Source organism: Stegodyphus dumicola, chromosome 11, assembly GCF_044657685.1.
Source record: "Stegodyphus dumicola isolate Sdum_Otavi_A_Nest chromosome 11, ASM4465768v1".
Lineage (NCBI taxonomy): Eukaryota > Metazoa > Arthropoda > Arachnida > Araneae > Eresidae > Stegodyphus > Stegodyphus dumicola.
The window spans coordinates 94,200,210-94,224,514 of record NC_140778.1 but is presented as its reverse complement, the minus strand read 5'-3'; the positions used below and the strand labels follow the sequence as shown (position 1 = coordinate 94,224,514).

General features: G+C 33.1%; 1 protein-coding gene across 1 annotated transcript in view; it reads right to left on the bottom strand.

The window, feature by feature from the left end:
- The window catches only part of LOC118205111 (snake venom 5'-nucleotidase-like), a 76,805-nt gene that overhangs the window by 50,434 nt on the left and 2,066 nt on the right, over positions 1-24,305 (bottom strand). The window contains exon 2 of the mRNA XM_035377405.2: positions 5,805-5,942. Within this exon, the coding sequence (XP_035233296.1) occupies positions 5,805-5,942 (138 nt within the window). The remainder of the gene's footprint in view (positions 1-5,804; positions 5,943-24,305) is intronic.

Genomic DNA, 24,305 nt, shown 5'->3' with positions numbered 1-24,305 from the left:
GCGCAAGATGGAAAGAAGTATAATTTTTACTTTTATATTTTTTATTAACTAATAAATTTTTGCTGAAAAAGTAAGAAGGAAATTTTAGCATAGAAAATTAAGTCAACTTATAGCACTTAATAGAATTTTAAACTGACATAGTTTACTAAGAAAAATCATTAATAAATCATTTTTTATAAAGTTTTTACTGGTAATTTTTCATTAAAAGTATAATCTAAAAATGTTGAGAAAAAGGAAGCTACGTAACTGCGTGACCTTATCTATAAAAATTGCTAATTATGAGATTATTTTCTTCCCTTTTGTTAATCTAATACTCTTATAATGAAAATTATTTCTTGTTCTCCTTCAGTTTATTGTTAAGTATTAAGCTTCCTTCTTACTTTTTCAGCAAAAATTTATTAGTTAATAAAAAATATGAAAGTAAAAATTATCTTTCTTTCCATCTCGCGCTCACAAATCATTATGGAAATATCCATTTACAATTATTAAAGCCTGAAAAAAGTAGGTCTGCGATGTTATCGTCCTGCGATGATTTGTCGATACTTTATTTTTTACCGCGATATTTTCGATCATGATGTTTTTAAACTGCGAAGTTTTTGAACCGCTTTATTTTCGACGACGATATTTTGTACCACGATGTTTTAGAACTGCGATGTTTTCTCTTTGCGATGTTTTCTCCCACGATGTTTTGTAGCACGACGTTTTCGCCTTGCGTTGTTTTCTCCGCGACGCTTTTGCCCGCGATGATTTTGCCGCGATGTAATCGGCGGACACCTATTGTTACTTATGCTCATTTGTCTGACAGTAACATCAGCCCAAGCCCACGAAATTCTTCGTGGCAAGGAGCGCAAGATTAGGCTTGTCGTTGGCAACAGCCTGTTATCAGGTCTTTCTCAAGATAAAAACTTTCGAACAAGCCCCCAGTTAAAACCCCTTGTGGTGAATACTAAAACAGTCTCTACTACCAATAAATTAGTCCTCTAAGGCAGTGGTCCGTGAAAACTTTTTGATGGTCCGCAGAAAAATTGGGATATCATTTATATTTTTATGAAGATTCAGTTTAAAAAATGGCGAGTAAAAAAACCTATTATGGAATATGGATTATACTTTTTTTTTAATTTTAGCTGCTACTTTTTGCGAAATTCCTATTTAGCGACTTTTATAAATGTATCTAGCAACATTTGAAAGTGAGAATTGGCATCCATAGATACGCTGCTGTTATCAATAATAGCGCGAACTGGAATTCTTTTTCCTTTTGAATTACAAACATATGCTATTGTAGTCATTAATAACAGTTTTTCTCCGTGTCAATACACAACTTGATGGATTTTCAGGAAAACCATCTGCATTCTTGCTTATAATTGCATCACTGGAAGTTTCTATTTTTGTTTTATCTAACTGTTGATCGATGGCGCCGCTGAGCAAGCGATAATTATTATGTTTACAATAATTAAAAATTGGCGGCATGACACTCTCAGTTTATTGATATTACTTTGCGTTTGCCGGTTTGTTCTTGCTTTTCGTGAAGTTCCTTTTCGGTGAGATGGAAATGTGAAGCTTTCTGTAAAAGAAGACAAGATTTTTGTACTTTTCATATAATTTTTCAATGTGAACGAAATATGTGTATCAGTGAAATATTAATAGTGTTTTAATTGTTTCTCATAATCAGGGGCGTAGTCTGAATTTCCATAAAGGCATGGTGAAAGCCAAATGTTTCGAAAATTATATTAACAAATGAAAATTAGAATTACATGTATTGGAAAGTTGAATATTGTTTTTTCCTATTAATATGTTGTTAAATATTGCATAATATGAAAATAATTTAATGCATTTAATCGATGTTGTAAATTCTTCAGATTTAAGATCTGATTTAAGTTTTTTTAATTCATATTAGTTGGCTGCCAAATATAAAATTATATATGTACAAGGTCCGTGAAGTTCTAAGGATTGACGACCGCTGTTCTAAGGTGACCAGGCAGAAGTCCATTGGTTAAAAGCCACAAAATGGGGTGGCCACGCGGAAAATACCAGCACCAATAAACAGCCGAAAAGGTGACATACGCCACCAACAGAACCGAAAGGGTTAACTCAAAACTTTGTAACGATTCGTTTTGTTGACGTATAATAAAAGCGTTCGTTCAAAAGGAACACAAACGTTGAAACTTCATTAGGTTCTGGATCATTATTTTCCATCTTGCCAGCCCTGAGTTCCAAGCTTGTAATGTTTTTAGCACTTTTAAATTTGTTCTTGTCAAACGCAGATATGATAATTTGCTTTAATTATAAACTACAATATTTTTTTTTCTTTTTACATGAAGGGTTAAAGAGATTCGATAGCATTTTAGGTTTCACCAAATCACTAAAACCAATCTACGGCATGTCCACAAAAGTCATTACCAGGCATTTATTTGGTCATACAGAAACGCTTCCGGTTACGCAAATGGACTTAAATGACGAAAAGATTCATTTTTAGGTCTTTTTTACATCTAAAGAAGTGAATTTTATAAAAATTAAAGAATTTAATTTTTTTATATGTTTCTCTGTTCTCTATAGTTACATTTAGGAAAATGTTTTACTCCTTATAAAAAGTAAAATACAAATCGTTTATTCCCATTCGACCAGTACTGACCGAGATGCTAAATTCCAAAATTTGTCATTTCAGACTTCATATAAATTAGGATAAACTGAGATTGATATTTTTTCCTTAAATGCCATTGAATGATATTCTTTTGCGATTACTTTATTTATAATTTGTTACATTTTGTTTGCAGAAATATTCTCGCACAAGTAATTTACACAAAGTGTAAAGTTACATTCTTAATATGCTCATAACATATGCTCATAACATTCTCATTATTTTAGAATGATAATCTGGTAAACGTAAAAAAGTCACTGAGGTACATATATTTTTCATTTTTACTTAATACAAAGAGTTATTAGTTGGCTATGTGCCAATTCTGAACTCTTGCCAGTTCTTCTAGAACACGGATTTTTTTAAGGTTCTGTGAATAAGATCTCCATTAAAAAAAAGAGTGACGGAGACACCACATCTCTTCTTTGTATGGCCTATTAAATTATGCACATTTCTGCTGCACTTCGTTTAAATCTATTTCCTCGAATTTTATTAGAGATATATTTCTCAGTTCTCACTTCGCGGTAAAGCAAAAATGTATAAAAACCCAGAACATTTTCCTTAAAAAATGTGGAATACAGCAGAACTTAAAACCCCAATTCCTGTTAAAAGCAGGCTTAGAAACAATTTTTGCAAATAAAATTAGAGTTTCTACAGGAAAACAAGCAATTCAGTCAAGGGGCCAGAAGACGAAATTTTTGGTGCACCCAAATTTAAGTTAAATTTTGGTCCCACTGGGCAGAGCAACGCTGAAGTTGGTACACCAGCTAGCTTCGTTCCATACACAGAATTTCAACACACTGAGTCTAATCGTTTATAAGTTATGCTAGATACATGCATATGTACATACAGAAGTCATGAAAGAATCCCTTCTGAATCTATTCTAAATTGATATTACAGTCCATTTTCGAAACAAGATCTTTTATTCTGTCCGTACGTACAGATGTAAAGCAAAAAAAACTTTCAAATGGTTTCTAGAGCGGTCAAGATGGATATTCCTGTTGAAACACAAGACCCGAAATATTTCGCAATTATAATACTTCCTTTATTTCGTACAGAGAAAAAAAATTGTGTTTAATCAATATTTTTCACAATAATTTACATATAAATGCTCTTCATATAATCTCTTGATATTAGAAACCTTTATTTAAAGTAGGGGGTCTTTAACCTTTCCCCCCGAGAGTCACATCAATAAATTCATAAAGATCCGCAGGCCACGTATCTGTCAAAAAATAGAGCAGTCAGAAAATTTATGTAAAAGAGGAAGGTTTGTTTTGCAAGACTACAATTGATTCTAAGCGAACAGATAGTGTTACAGATTTTTATATGTATACATTGGCTCCAAAAAGTCAAACAGAAATCGAATTAAAATGTTTTGCAACGTTTTTTAACTATGAAAAAAAAGTATAAAGATGTTGCAAAACACATTTACAATAAAAAAAATTGTAAAACTAACATAACTGGGGAGAGATGGTAATTCTTTTAGTTTCAATATGAAATTTGACATCGTTTTTGCTTGATTAAAGCTTAATATCCGGTTTAATCTATGTTGTTGCAGTTCGTAGAAGTTTCTTCCAAATGTCTGTCTGTCAGCCGTGTTCTTGTTTTTGATTTTAGGGTTTTATTTTACTGAAAAGCTGTTCACATATGTGGGCAGTGCCAAATACAGAAGACATGAAAGAGTGCATGTTTACGAATTCCAGGATACTTGTCTTCGGTCACGTACTTCGACTAAAAATCAATTAATGTAGGATTTTCAAGAAACTTGCATTTTACTGCAGAGTCACACTGTAAATCTATAAATTCTAACTGAAGTTCAGATGGAACACATATTACATAAGATAAATTACATAAGATAAAGTGAAATTTTTGAAAAATTCGTCATTTTCAGAAAATGTTATCCCAAATAATGGATAACATTTTCTGAAAATGTTTTAAATATCAAGAATAAGAGAGCAAAAAAGTTTTTTTACGACAAAAAAACTGATAAGACGATTTTTCTTGAAATCAAAATTTCTAAAAATTTTTCAATTTTTCTTCAAATTTAAATGTGGGGCCACTAAAATACCTTCAGCGGGCCACGGGCTGAAGTCCGATAATTTAAAGAATACTTTGTTTTCAGTAACGTACAAATGCAAATATTTTGCTTTTCAATTTTTATTGCAAATATTTTGCTTTTCAATCGGAAGTAATATTCACAGCTCTGAATATTACTTCCTATTTCTATACCAAATAGCTTAGTCACTTTCTGACGTACGCAAGCCAAACACTTTTCTTTTTATTTTTTATGAGAAGTGCAAAATTTTTCTAAACGTAAGTATAGGGACCAGATTAATACATAAAAAATTTAGGTTTCATAAATTTACAAAACTAATTTCTTTAAATTTATAAAATGTCGAATCATTAACCTTTGAATCATTTAAAACATTTTTACAACTTGTAGAGACATTAGGTATTTTGGAAGCAGGAAAGATGAAAAATTAGCAACGCCTTCGCCGGGAATAGAACCGCGGACCTCTGGAATACGCGGCCAGTGTACAGACCACCACACCACGAAGGCACGCCAAAAAGGCGAGAGAAATACCTTATATACTCCCTGTGTTAAAGGGCGACTGGGGTTTTTAGGGGACCCGATCGCCAAATCCTGGTTATGGAGAATCATCATCCAACACCCTTTTAGTTCAGGCGCCACTGTAGAGATATTAGATTATTTTTTAGAAGCAGGTAAGACGAAAAATTAGCAACGCCTTCGCCGGGAATCGAACCGCAGACCTCTGGAATATGCTCCCAGCGTGCAGACCACCACACCACACAGGCATGCCAAGAAGGCGGGAGAAATACCTTATAAACTGAATGCAAACATGTAAGACGAGCGGTTGCGAAAATAGAGGCCGGATAGGGCTTTTGTGGAAACAGTACACGAGTCATACCTCTATAAGTATATGATCTCAAACTGTCAGCCCCGGAGGCAATTTTATTCGGCCTGCGAATACATTTCAGTTATGAATTTGTAGCAAATAACGCTGTTGCAAAGATTTCAAGATTTTTCTTATTCTAATTTATATTATTTTCGTTATCAATATTTTGAAAATTATATAATATCTGTAGAACTATGACGATAATCAATTTACGGGTTCAGTTTGAAAGAAAAAACAAATGCATGTAACCTGACCATGACATCGATCATGAGTTGATTCACCATTTCCGCAACGATATGCCATCGATGCAGAGTGTACCAGACAGTTCCTTGATAGAAGTCGCCTCCATTCAGGTACAGCACATTCTGTTCTTTGGATTTGATCTCTTTAGCCTGGAAAAATAAATAACAGAAAAAGGAATTAACTCAAGAGTTGAACTATACGCTTAATTAATAAATAAAACCTTTTATTTGACGCATATTGTATTAATAATTAATAAAACCTTTTATTTGACGCATATTGTAAATGGAAAAAATTACTGAATTTCGAAATACAAAAGTGTGGCTCTTTCTGTTCAGAACAGATATAATTTCACTAAATGCATTATTTATTTAAATAATTAAACTTATATCATACTTTAAAGAAATCATCATAGTGCACATATGGCAATAGTGTCACGAAAGAAATCTGTAATGCTACTGAATCACATGAAAGAATTTATGAAAACAAGCCATTCGGCCAGCGGGCAGAAAAACAGATTTTTCGGTGCATGAAATTGAAAGTTTACTTTGGGTACCACTCCCCCAAAAGGCACTGAAGTTGGTGCACAAATTATCTTAATTCACTGTTCCACTGAGAATTTCAAATGTAAACAAATGGCGGCTTTATTAGGCTTAGCCCCGCTTAAAAATTTAAATTGTTGATAATTTTACAACTGTTGCATTCAGATGAACTAACGACATAAAAGCCTAGACAGTATAATTAAAACACTTTTAAAGCAAAATATGCACAGTTTACCACGCATACAAGAATAAAAAAACTAAGCCAACCGAGCCGGGTAATACAATGAGTATACATACATATTTATATACGTTTGGTTAAGAAGATTGCAACCCAAACAGGAGGTGCACAATTACATGTTATAGCAACCCCACATATAAAATTTCGACGTTCTGTAGCTATTCGTGTTTGAGTTATGCGAGATACGTGCGTATTTTACGTACAGACGTCACGCAGAATATTTCTTCTGAGTTCGCTTTAAATCCATTTTACAATCCGGTACATTTATTCTGTTCGTACGTACATATGTCACGCAAAAACATCGTTCAAATGGATTCGAGAGCGGTCAGAATGGATATTTTCGTTGAAATATGAACCTTAAATATTTCGCAATTACAGTGCTTCCTTTACTTTGTACAAGGAAGTAAAAAGCAAGCCATATTGTTGGTATTATACGTAAGAGGTTCATCGGCAACTTACAGCCTGACCGTTAGATATGGTATAAATAACATTTAGAGAAGATCTCAAGAAAATCATCAGTGGCTCCATAGACAATATCGCTTACATACTGCAAATGAAGACAAGATGATTATGATATTACACTGCATGATATGTAATAGTCCAGAGTCATAAGATGTGTCGAAAGAGGAGACATGAAATATGAACAGTGCCTTCGCTAGGAGTCGAATTCTGGACCTTCTGATTGCTAGCGGAGTGTGCTTTCCACTTACATCACGAAAACACGTGGTAAGGAGAGGGGAAAACTCTACGGCCTCCCCGCGCTTGAAGAGTGACTGGAGAGGAGAGGACAGAAGCGCCGAATGTTGGCCTTGGTGAATTATATTCCATCACCTTTTAGCCACTTGTATAGTCATTAAATTTCTCTAAGAGGAGACGGAACTACTTGTAGAGTCGTCAGATTTCTCTAACAGGAGACGAAAACACTTGTAAAGTCCTCAGGTTTCTCTAACAGAAGACAGAACCACTTGTAGAGTCATTAGATTTCTGTAACAGGAGACGGAAACACTTTTAGAGTTATCAGGTTTCTCCAACAGGAGACGGAAACACTTTTAGAGTCATTAGATTTCTCTAATAGGAGACGGAAACACTTTTAGAGTCATCAGGTTTCTCCGACAGAAGGCAGAACTACTTGTAGGGTCATCAGGTTTCTCTAACAGGAGACGGAAACACTTTTAGAGTCATCAGGTTTCTCCAACAGGAGACGGAACCACTTGTACGGTCAATTAGATTTCTCTAACAGAAGATGAAACTATTTGTAGGATCATTAGATTTCTCTAATAGAAGAAGAAACCACTTGTAAAGGCAATAGATTTCTCTAACGGGAGACATGAACACTTTTACAGTCATCAGGTTTCTCCAACAGAAGACGGTAGATTTCTCTAACAGGAGACGGAAACACTTTTAGAGTTATCGGGTTTCTCCAACAGGAGACGGAAACACTTGTAGAGTCATTAGATTTTACTAATAGAAGAAGAAACCACTTGTAAAGGCAATAGATTTCTCTAACAGGAGACGTCGACACTTTTAGAGTAATCAGGTTTCTCCAACAGGAGACAGAACCACTTGTAGGGTCATTAGATTTCTCTAACAGGAGATGAAACCGTTTGTAGGGTCATTAGATTTCTCTATTAGGAGAAGGAACCACTTGTAAAGGCATTAGATTTCTCTAACAGGAGACAGAACCACTTGTAAAAGCATTAGGTTTCTCAACAGACGGAAAAAATTAGCCGTGCTCTCCACGGGACTCGAACTCGGAACCTTTCGATTGCTAGCCGAATTTGCTTTCCAACCACGAAGGCACGTGGTAAGAAGAGAGAAAACCCTTACAATGCAACTATTACTGCAAATGCTATAGCTGTAGGTCTCTCAACAGAATCAGAGATTATGATTATTTAGACAAATAGTCTGTCATCATCAACATGAAGTGTGGGCCATCGTATATATGTCATAAATCGGCAGCATATGCATTCCCATCTAATATGAAGCACTGCGCATGTCACCTGGATATCTAATAACTTAACAAAATACCACTTGCAAGACAGTCACTTTGTAGTCTGAAGAAAGATTTTTGATGACTGATTTTTTAACACCCCTTTGGGCTAAAAACTTTTCGATTTGCAGTTCTTTGAAACTATTGAGTCCAAAATGTAAATTTCATAGATCCGATCCTTTGCGCAATTCTTTATCAACAAGCTAAGGAAAAAAACTCACAATTTTAAAGTAGTTTTTCATTGCTTATAATGATAATTTCGTAACAATTCTAAAAAAAATCTATTTCAATTAGCAATTAGATGCACAATTAAATAAAATAATTATTTTATAAATGGTAGCTTACGCTACCTAAAAATACTGTAAAGAAAACAAATCAATTTCTTGAACAGGCATTTTATGCACGAGACCACTTTTGAGAGAACTGCTATCGCAAAGATCTCTTGACGTTTTGTTTACTTCTGATAAACTTCTTGTCCTTGTCTGATAAGAATGTTATAAAAGAAACTTTTGTTTAAAAAATAATAATAATAAAAAGGCATTTCTGAAAACTGTATCGTAAACATTCACTTATAAACATTACTTTCATTTATTTTCGACAGATGGTGACCTACAAAATTTTGATAACCCTTTTCTTAAAGAAGTTTGTTATAATGAAATCAATGATTCTAATTTTAGGAAGAAATTCTCCTTTTCATGATCATACTTTTACAAGAAACGAATGGAATATTTATTTCGATAAGGTTTCCGTTAGATCGAACTTTTCTAGAAATCAATTGGTTTATATGATGTCTAAGGGAACGGATGCCTTCGCGGAGGACTTTCTACGGGAAACTAGCTCGTATACATGATACATATGGGAAAAACTACGAAATGCCCATGCAGACAGCCCATTAGCGGGATGTTAACCTCGGATCGAAATACCAGTGTTCAGCGACTTTACCGCTCGACTTCAAGTGTGAGTTGAAGATCAGAAGAGAACAAATTAAAAATTCTAGCTAAAATAATGTACATTTTCCTATCAAACTTCGTTACAAATGTTACTCAAATTTTAAAACTAATTTTTCAGTAATAGGTTCTCTTTTAGAATTTTTTGGAGTCCTTAAGAAATCCGCAATGCCTTCGCCTACAGTCAAGCAAGGCCGCCATTCAGTCCTACAGTCAAGCAAGGCCGCCATTTTCGTATGCATTCTTTTTTGTTGTAGTCCAAGTTCCAACGGTTTTTATAAACAAATCGTGATGTTTCTTAGTTTTAAAATATAAACTTGTGGAATCAGCCAAAGTGTTGTAAAATTTCAACAGAAATGCAGAACTTCGCTGCACATTTTCTGAAGAGAACAAAGAGGAAATGTGTTTCCTAAATTGTCGCCATTGGCGAGGTTTGCATGTAGCCGCGTCTTCACAATTCGAACTCCGGAATTCTCGAATACGCTTCTAGAGGGTATCCAATTATACCAATCAGAAAGGAGAGAGAAAATACCCTATATACTTCCCCTTTTAAAGGGCTTCCAGTTATTCCACGAAGGCGTGTGGAAAGGAGGAACAAAATACCTTATATACTCCTCCTATTAAAGAGCGGCTGGGGATTAAGGGATCTAGTCGCCAAATCTTGCTGACAATCAATTACCGTCCACCACCTTTAGTTCGGGCGCCACTTATTAAATCTTTTTTATAATTTTTAGAAGTCAGGAAATTGAAGAAATTCACAGTGGCCTCGCCAGGACTCACACCCGGACCTATCGAATACGCGTCAAGCGTGTTTCCAGTTACACCACAAAGGCATGAGGGTACGAGGGAGGAAAACTTTATAGGCAAACTAGAACTGGTAAACAAAATATCAGTTATGAAGAGTAAATTAAAATGAATAACTTCGTTGCTGAAAAAAAAGGGGAACTAACATCTTGATAAATTCCTTTATGAAAATGTGTCCTCTGAGGCGTTATTTTTTCAATCTAATAAAGAATACTTTGGAGTAAAAAAAAATTCTCAGTGATTGCCTAGCCTTGTTTCAATATGCTATATTTTTATATTCAAACCAAAGTTAATAAAAATATAGAAGAAGGCGTGCAAGCGCTCTACATCTGCTAAGTAATATATTGCGGATAGATGCACTAGCAGAAAAACATCAGTAACTGAAAATCGCTTAGACAGCTGTTAACAAGCAAAAGAAATGTACAAACTGCCATTAAAATTTATATTTAAGTACTTACATATTAACTCAACCACCTCAGTAAAAATCGCCAAATTTTTAGAACGTGCCAAACTCTGGCAACCACGCTCATAACCATTCTTCCGGCAACCATGCAACAGTCTTACAGTGAAGCAACGCCGCCATTTTCGTATGCATTCATTTTTGTTGTAGCTCAAGTTACAACGGTTTTTATAAACAAATCGTGATGTTTCTTAGTTTTAAAATATTAACTTGTGGAATCAGCCAAAGAGTTGTAAAATTTCAACCGAAATGCAGAACTTTGCTGCACATTTTCTGAAGAGAACAACGAGGAAATGTGTTTCCTAGATTGTCGCCATTGCCGAGGTTTGCATGTAGCCGAGTCTTCACAATTCTCTGATATTTTTTAAGCAAAAACAGATCGCATTGTACATGAGGAGAAGAAACGTGCGTAAAATTTACAAAAAGATTTGAAGAAGGATGTAACTATTTTCTTTTTTGATGTATCATGTAAACCTTATTTATTAATTAAAACTTGTACTTTAAATTGCTAAAGTATGTTTTCTTTTCATTTGTGGAATAATATTTACCGACTTAATCGACTTATCGATAATTTGGGAATGTTTCTTAGAAAAAAAAGCACGAAACCCGCCAGCTTACACCCGATAAGTAAATTTTATCTTTTTATCTATCAAAAATCGCCAAATTGCGCCAGGGTGGTTGCGTTAATACATAAGTACCTATATTTAGTCAGTATCATGGAATTTCTTTTTCTGCCCTTTTCTTCATGTCAGAAACTCGAGGGTTTTTTTTAAGCAAGATCCGTTTACCTACATGAATGAAAGAAGTTAACATATTTCTTTTCTGAATTTGAACATAGTAGTCTATTTTTCTGTGTAATTTTTCAGCTTAAGTCGTAATGAACAACGAGATTGTGGATACTCTCCTCATTGAAATCCGCTGTCACTGATGAAAACCATGTGCCCGGTTTGGTGTCACCAGTGTCTTCACATTCCTTGAATAAACTCACCCAGTTTCACACTTACTGTCATTCATTGCATTGTCGGCAGTGCACTTCACATATTGGCGAAGGATATATAATATTATGTTTTCTGCTGTTAAGAACTAAATGACTGGACGTATTTTACAGTCGACGGGTGCACAATTTTTCTTAAAAATATTAACCTTGCATTGCAAAGAATGTAGATGGACGTTGTAATTGCAAGTGGAATCGGATTCCGTGCAAAGAATGTCGGGAGCCTGCGTGTATACTTTTTCTCACATACGCGCGAAATTTTAAACGATATTCCCAAATAGACTTACTTAAAGAAATAGACTACAAGAAAACTTCGTTTATGAGGAAAGGGTACTTAATGTATTATACCATCTACCACTGGCGGAAATTTCGGCAAAGTTCTCCAATCGCCAATTGTTTCTGCGAAATTTTAAAGGAAGTGGTCATCCATAATTGGCCGTAAAGCGTATTACTTGGCCAGTCGCTGGGATAATATGTAAGTATCTAAAAAAGTTCTCCAAATACTGAAATCTCGGTTTTTAAGAAACAAAGCTATGAATCTGCTAATATAAAAAGATAAAATAGTAAAGAATACAGCTGTTAGTATTCTATAGATAAACAATTAAAAATTTGTAAATTAGAGACGGATATGGTTTTGGACGGATTTGATGCAGTTTTGAAATTCTGGAAATTGGCCAAGCTGATCGATGTATGAAACGAGTTCAATAGCAATGTCGCAAAATAATTTTAAAATGAGCATATCTTTAGAATTTCCGATACACAACAATTCCGTGCGCTGAAGATTAAAAAGTTTTTTTTTTTTTTTTTTTTTTTTTTTCCCCGTAGAGTGTTGCTAATGCTCGCTTTGAAATTCTTGAATTTGTTAATCAAAAATTCGTTAACGTTTTACAAAATATGAAATCGACCATAAAACAAATTCCAAATTTCAAATTTGGTCTTCCACATGCCCATATTCGTAGGAGGATTACGTCATTCAAAATTCGATGGCTCTAGGTACCGTTGTTTTATCACAATGAGAGAAATATACATACGTTTATGCAGATTTTTCTTTATTTAATTTCTTCAAATATAATGCAGGACTCTAACATTTGGTGGCAACAGTTTGAAAAGTGAAACGGACATTTAGAGTGATTCAACGCAAAATCGCAAAACGAAAACAATAGTCCAAAGCCCCTTTGGACTAAAAATATATTTATTTTGGTTATCAACATGCAGAAACTTAAAATGAAACGGTAAGTAGAACAGAGGGAAATTTAATATTTAAAAATTTAGAAATGATCGCAACGAAATACTAGTTAACAAAGCTCCAATAACTCTTATTATTATTCTGCGAGTAAGGTGGCAATATTCAGGAACAAGTTTCAATGAGTTTCCTAAGATCATATCTTAGTTTTAAACTATATGTCGCTTGCGTAAAATTTTCATAAGCCTCTGGTCAAATCGCATCGTGAAAAGCCAAGGCACAAAAGAAAATAAATTAATGTAAAACTAAATGTTAGAAAAACTCAAATCACTAATGTCACAAAATCAAAAACTGAAATTCATTTAAGCCGTACTTGGACTTTAAAATAAACGATACAGATGAAATCGAAGCCAAATTCCAGACTGCAGTTAATTGATTTCATCACACATAACTTTGACCACATCGAAGAGAACACCGAGTGATTTAGCATAGCCAATAAAATATCCTAACCCGACTTGGAGATGATTGGTTCAATAACTGATTAAGGCAAACTATGCGAAGATTAAATATATAGCTAAAAGGATGACTTTGTAGAGGATTTTCTAAGAGATAGGATGTTCGTAAAATTTTTAGACGATTTTCATTATAATTCCGGAAATATTTTACGCAAAATATTCATGTTTTAAATGTTCTGTCTAATAACCCTTATTCTTCTTTATCTTTATACATAGTGATTTTTAAAAATCCCAAAACGCAAAAATATATATTGGTGATATATATCAGGAGATGTAGTAGCGATATGAATAAAGGGTATGTAAGGCTTTGAAAATTGGGTTTAAAATATGTTCCTGATAACGTGTGCAGTTCATCATAATATTTTTCACCGCTTTCTTTATTTTTAATCATAAATCATAAATGCCTCTAGAAAAACATTCTTTAGATTCCTTAAATCATGTTTTAAGATTTTTTCCCTCTCGTTGATGAAAATAAATGTATCTTTTTCCTTTGCAATCATTTAAGTATATCCAAAATTCGTCTATTGTGACAACATTTTTTCAGTTTTGTCTGGATAAATGTTTCTTATAAAGAATTCTGTAGTTCTGCGTTCGGCGATATGTCGAGAAAAGAGGATGCACAGTATGTTTCTTCGCCTTTTGAAGATTAAAATCAGCATTAATCACTTTGTTTATAGTTGACACTGAGCATTTTAATGATCTTGCAACTGTCCTTAGCGGATTTTCTTTTAACATTAAAGATCCTACTTTTGCAACGTTGGAAATATACCGTTTTTTTTTTTTTTCTTTGGATAGGTATTTGGATAGGTATTTGGAACAACTTTCCCATTTGAAGCTAAATTTTGACATTTGTTCCTTTGTTCTTGACAACATTAACTATCGTAGCTTTAGATATTGAAAAACCCTGACTTCACAATGTTTCTTAATAACTACTAGATGCGAACGATTTTCTTCGCAAAGAATGCAAACATATCAACCGGCATTTTTTCATGAAAACAAAACTGTTAAGCCCCAGACGATAATTTTTACTTTAAAAAATATAGCTTCAGTTCGGAAAAAAATTTCAAACAAAAGATCGTTTTTTACAATAAAACAAAATCGTTTAATAAATGTGCGAACATATTCTGTATTAAAAAAAACACAAGCGATAAGTGTATTCTAGCCATCCACCGGGATCTGAACTCGAATCAAACTACCTGTGTTCAGCAGTCTATTCCTCTTGATCATTTCTAAGCCGGAAGTTTAGTTTTATTTATTTTATTACAGCAAAGTATGCAAGGGTTATCTATTTACTCAAAGAGATGCTTTCAAGGAGAATTTTCTAAGGGAAACTGTTTCACATTCGCACCTAACATGAAAACGTCATTGAGCCGTTCATTAAAATCTGAACACACGTCGAACTACCAGCATCGGTTTTATCTCCTCAACCAATATTGGGCATTCTAACTCGCACAGAAATACTTGTTTGGAAATATTTAAAACTTTTAAGTCATTAAAAATCAGGTTGAACCTCTCATACGCCTTACCATCAAGCTCTTCTGAGATGGATTTCCAATCTAGGTAGGTAGGCTGGATCGTTAACGCAGCCCAAACGCTCTAACAGGGAAAATATTTTGCTTTCAAAAGAAAATTCAGTTTTCATCTCCTTTCCACCTCTATGCGGTAGCTTTTCGCAAGCCATTTTCTAATACCTCGAATGAAGTGTTAACTTGTTTCACTGTACGAATATCGTGCCCTTGTAAAATGTAAGTCGTTGTCAATTCAATTGCTGGAAATATTTGTTGCCAGCTTTGTGTATAAGCGATCTAAGGAAGTTTACACCGCCTACTAAATAATTAAGCATTTTTTAGCCAAAACGGCACTAGCCCAGGAGGGCTATTAATTTCGTTTTGGCATTTTGCGTCGAAAGGTTTAAATGTCCGTTTCATTTTTCAAATTGTTGCCATCAAATATTATCGCCCTGTGTTATATTTGTTGTTGTTGCACACGAAATACCTCGTGGCAAGGAGCGCTGGAATACGCCTGCCGTTAGCAATAGCCTTGGTTTGGTTTATTAAATTACGACAAAGCACTCGAGGGCTATCTGCCTTAAGGGAGGAATGCCTTCGTGGAGGACTTTTTAAGGGAAACTAGCTCGTATAGACTTTACACATGGGGAAAACCACGAAAACACCCATGCAGCCAGCCCGTTCGCGGGATTCGAACCTCGGACCGAACTACCAGTGTTCAGCGACGTTACCGCTCGGCCGCTGGTGGCCCCAGCAATAGCCTTGAGCACCAAAGTGCTCCACCAAACCACACAAGTTGACTTTTGGGTGGCCGCATATTTAGAGTGCCGCCATGCCGCACATTTCTCATTTACAAACATCCATACCTTCTCCGGGATTCAAGCCCAGGTCCTTCGGCACAGCAGTCAGCAACGCTAACCGCTATATGTGCCATATTTAAAAAAAATAATAATAATAATAAAGAATCTGCATAAATGTATGTATATTTCTCACATTGTGGTAAAACAGCAGTAACTAGAGCCATCGATTTTAACCTCCACCGATTATGGGCATCTGAAAATCCTAATTTGGAATTTGGAATTTGTTTTATTATCGATTTCATATTTTGTAGCACTTTAACAAATTTTTTATTAACACATTCAACGATTTTAAATCGAGCAATGACAACACTGTATGAGAAAGAAAAAAAAAAAAAACATTTTTATCTTCAACGCTGAAGATTCTGTACCAGAAATTCTAAAGGTATTTTAAAATTATTTTGCGATATTGCTGTCGAACTGAATTTTATGGTTTGAGTACACAGAACATGATATTTAATAAATAAAGATAACACACAAAACGTTAAAAAAACCCCTTTGGACATAATTTAAAACATGAAATCTTTCAGATTTTTAGTCCAAAGGGGTAATTTGCTCTGAAGGACTATAAATTTCGTTTTGCCATTTTGCATTGAAAACTATAAACGCCGAATACTTTTTTTTGTTTGTTTGTTTGTTTTGTTTTGCTAAATGGCTTTAAAAGTTTTCATATGGCATTTATTTTTAACAGTGATATAATACAAAATTTTCAGTTCTATCATTTAACATTTCTATTTTTGAATAACGCATTTAAAGGTTTCTATTTTTTGAATAACGCATGAATAAATCTTTGAGAATTCATTCTTGAATTCGAATCTGTCTTAATTGTTTAAACAAAAGCTATTCCAGACATTAAATTGGAAAACCAATATAAACATCAGACTACAGTTTGTTGTTGTTGCTGTAATTTTCTATATTTTTTAATTTTTTTAATATTTTTAAAAATTTTATGTTTTATTATTTTTAAATTCTTAACAAAATTTTTGGTAATAAAATCTTTCTTACTATGTAACGCTACAATCTGAAGTTTTAAAATTACATTATTTTTTTAAGAAACTAAGCAAAATATTTGTACAATTTTTAGACTTTAATTTTTAAACTTTTTATTTCAAAAATTCTTAATTAACTTTATAATATTTTAACCTCTGCCTGGTTGGGAAAAGAAAAGTCTATCATTTCGTTTCTAAGGGCCCAGTCACCATCATCAAGAAAGCTCTGAGACTTAGTTTGGATATATCTTGAATATACTAGAGGTTGTTCGCACATTTTTCAGACGATTTTTCTTTGTTGATCTTCTACTTGAAAATTTTTTAAATGCAACCGAATTTTTGGAAGTATAAATATCGTCTGCCACTTGACAATTTTGTTTCCATGAAAAATGACGCTTTTAAAAAATCAGTGGATGGAAGGCTATGTTTGTGTTCTTTTCGAAGAAAATTATTTGTATCTAGCTATTAAAAAACACTGTGAAAGCCATGGTTTTTCGATATCTAAAGCTAGGATAGGTAATGGTGCCAACAACAAAGGAAAAAATACGTCAAAATTCAGCTTCAAGTAGAAAAATTGTTCCAAATACGTATCCAAGGAAATAACGGAATGTTTCGAATGTTGCAAAAATAAGATCTTTAATGTTAAAAGGAAATCCGTAAAATCCAAGAATAGTTGTAAAATCATTCAGATACTCTGTGTTAGCTGTAACCAAACTGATCAATGCTGATTTTAATCTTAAAAAAGGCGAATAAACATAACGTACATCGTCTTTATCCATGACATATCGCCGAACGCAGAACGAGCTGTACAATTCTTTATGCGAAACATTTATTCGGACAAAAATAGAAAAACATTATCAAAATGAACGAATTTTGGGTGTACTTAAATAACTTAAACAGATCCATTTATTATCATCAAAGACGTGAAAGAAAATCTTAAAACATGGTTCAAGGAATCTAAAAAAAGTTTTTCTAAGGGATTTATGATTGTTGCTGGTTTTTCACAGAACGGCAAATTAAAAAAGAGAGTGGCGAAAATGTTAAGATCACTTTCGCGTATTATCAGGAACATATTTTATAACCAATTTTTTAAAAACGAAATACCTTCTCTTTACACACAGTGCGATCAATCGGTAGAACTGCATCGAGACAAAGCAAGAAACGACAAGTCAAAATCTACTGTTAATTTCCTGGGAAAAAAAAATGGAATAAGAAACGTAAATCAAGGTTATACCCTTCACTCATATCTCTACTAAATCTTCTGATCTGTCACCAATGTATTTTTGTGCTTTTTAACTTTTAAAAAATGGGTTGCCCAAATATCGACTTAAAACCTCCTTGTTTGGAAAGTTGTCCAAGAGGAAGGGTATAAAGTACCTCTTCGGATACTACAAAAGGCTTTATTGTCTTGGAAATTACGGTGTATATTCATAGTGAAGAATAAGAGTTATCAGAAAGAACATTTAAAACATAAAAATTTAGGTAAAATATTTTCGTAATTACAATAAAAATCGTTTAAAAAATATGCAAAACTCCTGTGTACATGGACAAGCCCAGTTATCGTAATCTCTCAAATGTCTCAAATCACGGCCATTAATAGAAAGCAGCTGAAAGCAGAAGGCTAAACATCAATCAATAGAATTATTAACGATAAAGATAACTTTTCGTTCTTCTTTACGGTTTATCACGCTATTTATCTGTAAATTGTTGGAGTGTGTGAAAAAAGTTGTAGAAAAAAACCAAGAGCAAAGATCAAGCTAAAGATTTAAATAGCTAAGGAGATCAGAGCTCGGGAGTTATTAAAATTTGATATAGTATTTTTCTGATTGCATTTTTCTAATATGTATTCTGTACTATGGTAGTTGCTAATAGTGTAAAATGCTGATATTTATAGCTCATGAATTAAGCTGAAAATTAATAGCCCAAAGCGACAATTTGCCAAAAACGGCTATTAATTTCATTTTGGCATTTTGCGTTGATTCACTCTAAACGACTATTCACTTTTTAATTTGTTGCCACTAAATCCAAAGGAATTATTAAATATTATATATATTAAATATTAGAGCCCTGTATTATGTTTAAAGAAATTAAATAACGAAGAATCTGCATAAATATATGTATGTTTCTCGCATTGTGATAAAACAACGGTACCTAGAGCTATCAAATTAAAAACGACGTACGTCTCCACACGAATATAGGCATCTGGAAGCCCAAATTTGGAATTTCGAATTTGTTTTATTATCTATTTCATATTTTGTTAATAAGAGTTTTTGATTAAGAAACTCAACGATTTCAAAGCGAGCAATGGCAACACTCTAAGGCAAGGTTGTCAAACTCGCGGCCCGCGGGCCGCATGCGGCCCACAACAAATATTTTTGCTCCCCGGCCAATATATCGGCAAATAATAATATATAATAATAAAATAACATACCGACGAAGAAAAAAATGAAATGTTTTCTGCTAAGTAATTAACGATAATTTATTCAGTGTTGTTAGATTACTCACAGCGAGCTGACACACACACTACTTAAATTACAAATGCGTGTGAGTAGCTTGCGTTCAGCTACCTTCGGCTTTTGGGGGACACGTGCACTCAGAACTTGTAGCATCCCCCGATAGCCGAATGTGGCCGAACTCATGGTCTCAGTTTTTCAATCATAGTTTTGTACGATATATTGGTGCATGCATGTGCATGCACTTTGCTTTATTATTAATTATTACTTAATTCATATTGTTACGGATTTCATAGTTATTTATTTATTTAGTTTTTTTTTTTTTTTTTTTTTTTTTTTTTTTTTGTTATTTAGAATTGTAATTAGATTTGCTTCATGTTGCCTTAGCAACGCAGACGATTTTTGAAAAGACAGCTGCGTTGGAAGTTTAAAAATAGAACAGCGCGTGCATTTAATACCTAATAAATAAATATCTCGTAATTGCTGTTGCCATCCACAAAAATCCAGATATTTATAGATGTTTCCAGTATAATCGAGAAATTAATTATAAAGCTTATAAAAGCCGAGAACAAACAACTCAGCTCAGTAGTAGCTGTAGTTCTAGCGAACTGTTTGTTTACTTAATGCTGTGATTGATTTGTAGCGATTTCGCTGTGAGATAGAATTAGTTTCTCTGTTTTGAATTGATTTTTGCTAAACGTTTGACATTCTGTGATATTGTTAGAATATTTTGAAGAAATATTTCAGCATTTTGATTTATCTCTTGTGGAAAGAATAAATTTTTGTTAACTTTTTAACGTTAACCGTGTTTATTCCAGCCCTTTGTATTCAGTATGTCTATATCAAAACCAAGTGGTAGTAAAATTAAACGAAAAATCGCTGACGAACATAGAATATTCCAAGTAAAATGGGAATTAAAATATTTTTGCTGTGAAATAAAAGATAAAATAATCTGCTTGATATGTAATAATACTATTAATGTACCAAAGTTATATAACATTAAACGTCATTACGAACAACACAAATCGGAATATAACAATTACGAAGGATTAATGAGAGAAGAAAAGTTGAAAGAGCTCAAGTTAGGAGTGAAAAAGCATCAGTCCATGTTTAGTAAAGTATTGCAAGAAAGTGAAGCGGCGGTAGATGCAAGCTACGTCTTGTCCGAGTTGATAGCTAAACATTCGAAGTCTTTTACTGACGGTGATTTCATCAAGGAATGCCTAATGAAAGCTGGAGAAATTGTTTGTCCTGGAAATGTGAAGGCTTTTCAATCAATTTCATTGTCTTGAAATACAGTTGAGGAAAGAGTTACTGATTTAGACGCGAATTTAAGTGATCAGATCAAAGCAAAATCATCTAGTTTCAAAAGTTTCTCCATTGCCTGTGACGAGAGCACGGACATTAGTGGCAAAGCTCAATTAGCAGTGTTTCTTCGTTCTTGTGACAAGAATTTTAACATTTTTGAGGAATTACTCGAACTAATACCGATGCCTGGTACTACCACAGGAGAAGATATATTTACTTGTGTTTTTGGACTTCTGCAGAAATACAATCTACCTTTGGCAAAATTAAATTCTGTAGCTACAGATGGCGCTCCATCAATGACCGGGAAAACAAGGGCTTCGTAGCATTACTAAGAAAAAAACTTAGTGAAATTCACGGTTCAAACATTCATCATATGCATTGTATTATACATCAAGAAGTTCTATGCACGAAAGTAATAAATATGGAGAATGTTTTGTCATATATAAAAAAAGTTATAAATTTCATAAGATCTCGAGGTTTAAATCAGCGTCAATTCACTGCTTTCTTAAGTGAGTTAGATGGTGAATATTCGAGTTTGTCCTACTATACCGAGGTACGTTGGTTATCTTGCTGCAAGATTCTCGAACAATTCTGGGATTTGAAAGAAGAAATATGTCAGTTTTTAAAAACGAAAAATCAAGACGTAAGTTTGCTTTACTGTCCAATATGGATACAAGATTTACCTTTCTTGGTTGATATAACCAAACACTTAACCGATTTAAATTTATCGTTACAAGGAAAAGATCATATCATTACGAACATGTTTGACATAATTAAAGCATTCAAATGTCAGCTAGTTCTTTGGGGAAAACAACTTAAAAATGAAGATTTGACGCACTTCCCGACGTGCAGCATGAACAAATCAAGTTTAGATGATACCTGTTCGTATCAAAAATACGCAGAAAAAATTGCAAATTTAACAACTGAATTTGAAACGAGGTTTAATGATTTTAGTTCCCTCGAAGACAATTTTTTTTGTTTTCTTTGATTTTCTCAATAAGTATTGACTCAGTACCCAGCCATATGCAAATGGAGGTGATCGAGATTCAATGCAACTCAAATTTGAAAGCAAAATGCATTGAATTGGGCGTGCCTGAATTTTACAAATATTTACCAGCCAGGTTTGAAAATACTCGAAAATTCGCATATGAAATTATTTCCATGTTTGGTAGCACTTATCGGTGCGAGCAGTTATTTTCAGTCATGAAAGGTAATAAGTCTCCTATTAGAATATTAATGATGCTCACCTTGGGTCAGCGTTGAAAGTTATCACTGCAAACAAAATTTCTCCCGAAATAGGAAAGATAATAGCAGAGAAGAGATGTCAAGTATCAGGACGTAAACATTAAATTTTTCTTGTTCTTTTCTATATATATATATATATATATATATATATATATGTTTATTATTGTATTATTCGAAATAAATCTACGTTTCTATGAATATTGATTTTTTTTTCCCAACCCGCCTAAAGTTAAACCTTGTTTGTTTGGCCCAAGTGTACCTATGAGTTTGACATCCCTGCTCTAAGGGAAAGAAAACATTTTTATCTCCATCGCGCGAGACTGTGTATCGAAAATTCTCAAGATATGCTTTGTTAAATATTTTGTGATATTGCTGTTGAATTGAATTTTATAATTTAAGTGCAAAAAGCGTGATATTTAATAAATAAAGGTAACACACAAAACGTTAAAAAGAACGCTCCCTTAACGTTAAAAAAAAAATCCAAGAATGTATGCAAATTGCCCCTTTGGGCGTAATATAAATTCTGAAAGCTTTCAGATATTTTTCCCTATGTTTGCTTTCGTTTTTTAACAGAACTTAATAGATTTTTAATTCGACGGCAATGACTACATATGACGTGCAATGTGCATCTTTGATATCTTCTGAATATCCCTTTCCTGAACATTATTTGACGAATACGCACGTGCGCATATTTCTGTTAATATACATAAGCGTACTGTCAGCATAATATATTTAACATGTATGTCAATATACATAAGCATAATGTATTTTAATAATAATTAGCATATATATATTTTTTTTAATCTGGAAGCTTTCAGATTTTAAATTACGTCCAAAGGAGCGTTTTTTAACGTTTTGTGTGTTACCTTTACTTATTAAATATCACGTCCTTCGCATTTAAACCATAAAATTCAATTCAACAGCAATATCGAAAAATAATTTTAAAATGAGCGTATCTTTAGAATTTCCGATAAACAGTCTCGCCCACCGGAGATAAAAAATTTTTTTCTGTACAGTGTTGCCATTACTCGCTTTGAAATCGTTGAGTTTATTAATCAAAAATTCGTTAAATTTTTTCAAAATATGAAATAGACAATAAAACAAATACCAAATTCCAAATTTAGGCTTCCAGATGCCCATATTCGAGTGGAAACATACGGTATTCAAGATTTGATGGCTCTAGGTACCATTTGTTTTATCACAGTGCGAGAAACATATATACGTTTAATGCAGATTTTTCATTATTTAATTTCTTTAAATATTACACAGGGCTCTAATATTTGGTGACAACAATTTGAAAAGTGAACCGACATTTATAATGAACCATGGCAAAATATCAAAACAAAATTAATAGCCTTTAATTAAAACCTTCTGGGCTAACACCCTTTGGGCTATTAATTAGCATAATCAATAGACCAAAGGCTTTAATTATGCTAATTAATAGCCCAAATTAGCATAATATATTAATCCGCAAGCATTTCTTTTTCAAATTAATGTAAAGTTTCAAATTTGTTACGGTCGCTTTTAAAATGTTAGTGATAAGCGAAAAATATTTAATAATTTATTTAAATATTTTTAATATAGCTTATCATCAATTAATTCAATAAAATTAATTAAAAGTTAAATAAAATTAGTATTAGCATTCGTAATCTGTAATAAATGCCTTTGTTGTAACACTAGTCGATATGTAATACTATTTATAGAAATAATACCAGTGTTGCTTAAAATCATATGTAAACAAGGTAATTCTGAAAATCGCTCCCAATAACAAAACGGGTTAAATTATTGTTAAAAAAATCTGATGACTTCCTTGTACGGAATATTAAATTATACGCATTTGTTTCTTGCATTTCTTTTAAACTTATTGGATTTAATTAAATCTACTTCGCCGACAGCGCATAAACCACAATTGAATAAAGGCATTCTTTAAAATTCACTCTATTTGTTTAACATAGCGACACTCTGGCACTAGTTTCACTTAACAGTATTATATTTCCTTCATATTATAACTCAGAATGCACAAAATGTATATCATTTAAAGAATTATGTAATCGTTGCCATATGTTCTTTTCAAATACTATAATAAAGCTAGAACGATGTAAAAAAGAAATTAAGCAAACATTGAGTATTTCTCATTCAATTAATTCAGTTTTCACTTCGCCACAAGACAAAAATACATAAAAGCTCAAAATATCTGTATTAAAAATTACTAATTATTAAAAATTAAATTGCTAATTATTAAAAATTAAGTAAATCTTAAACACTTATTTCCTCGAAAAAATTCCAGAAAGGATTAAGCATGATTTAATTCGCAATAATAAATGAAGGCGTTATTTTTGTTGTTGCGAAGCTTAGTCTCTCTAGATTGGCAACAAATCTACAATTCTGCTGTTTCAAATGTAAACAAATATGTCCGCCATGTTATTTAAAACTTTACCGCACTTAAACAGCTTTTAAATTGTTGATAATTGTACAAATATTG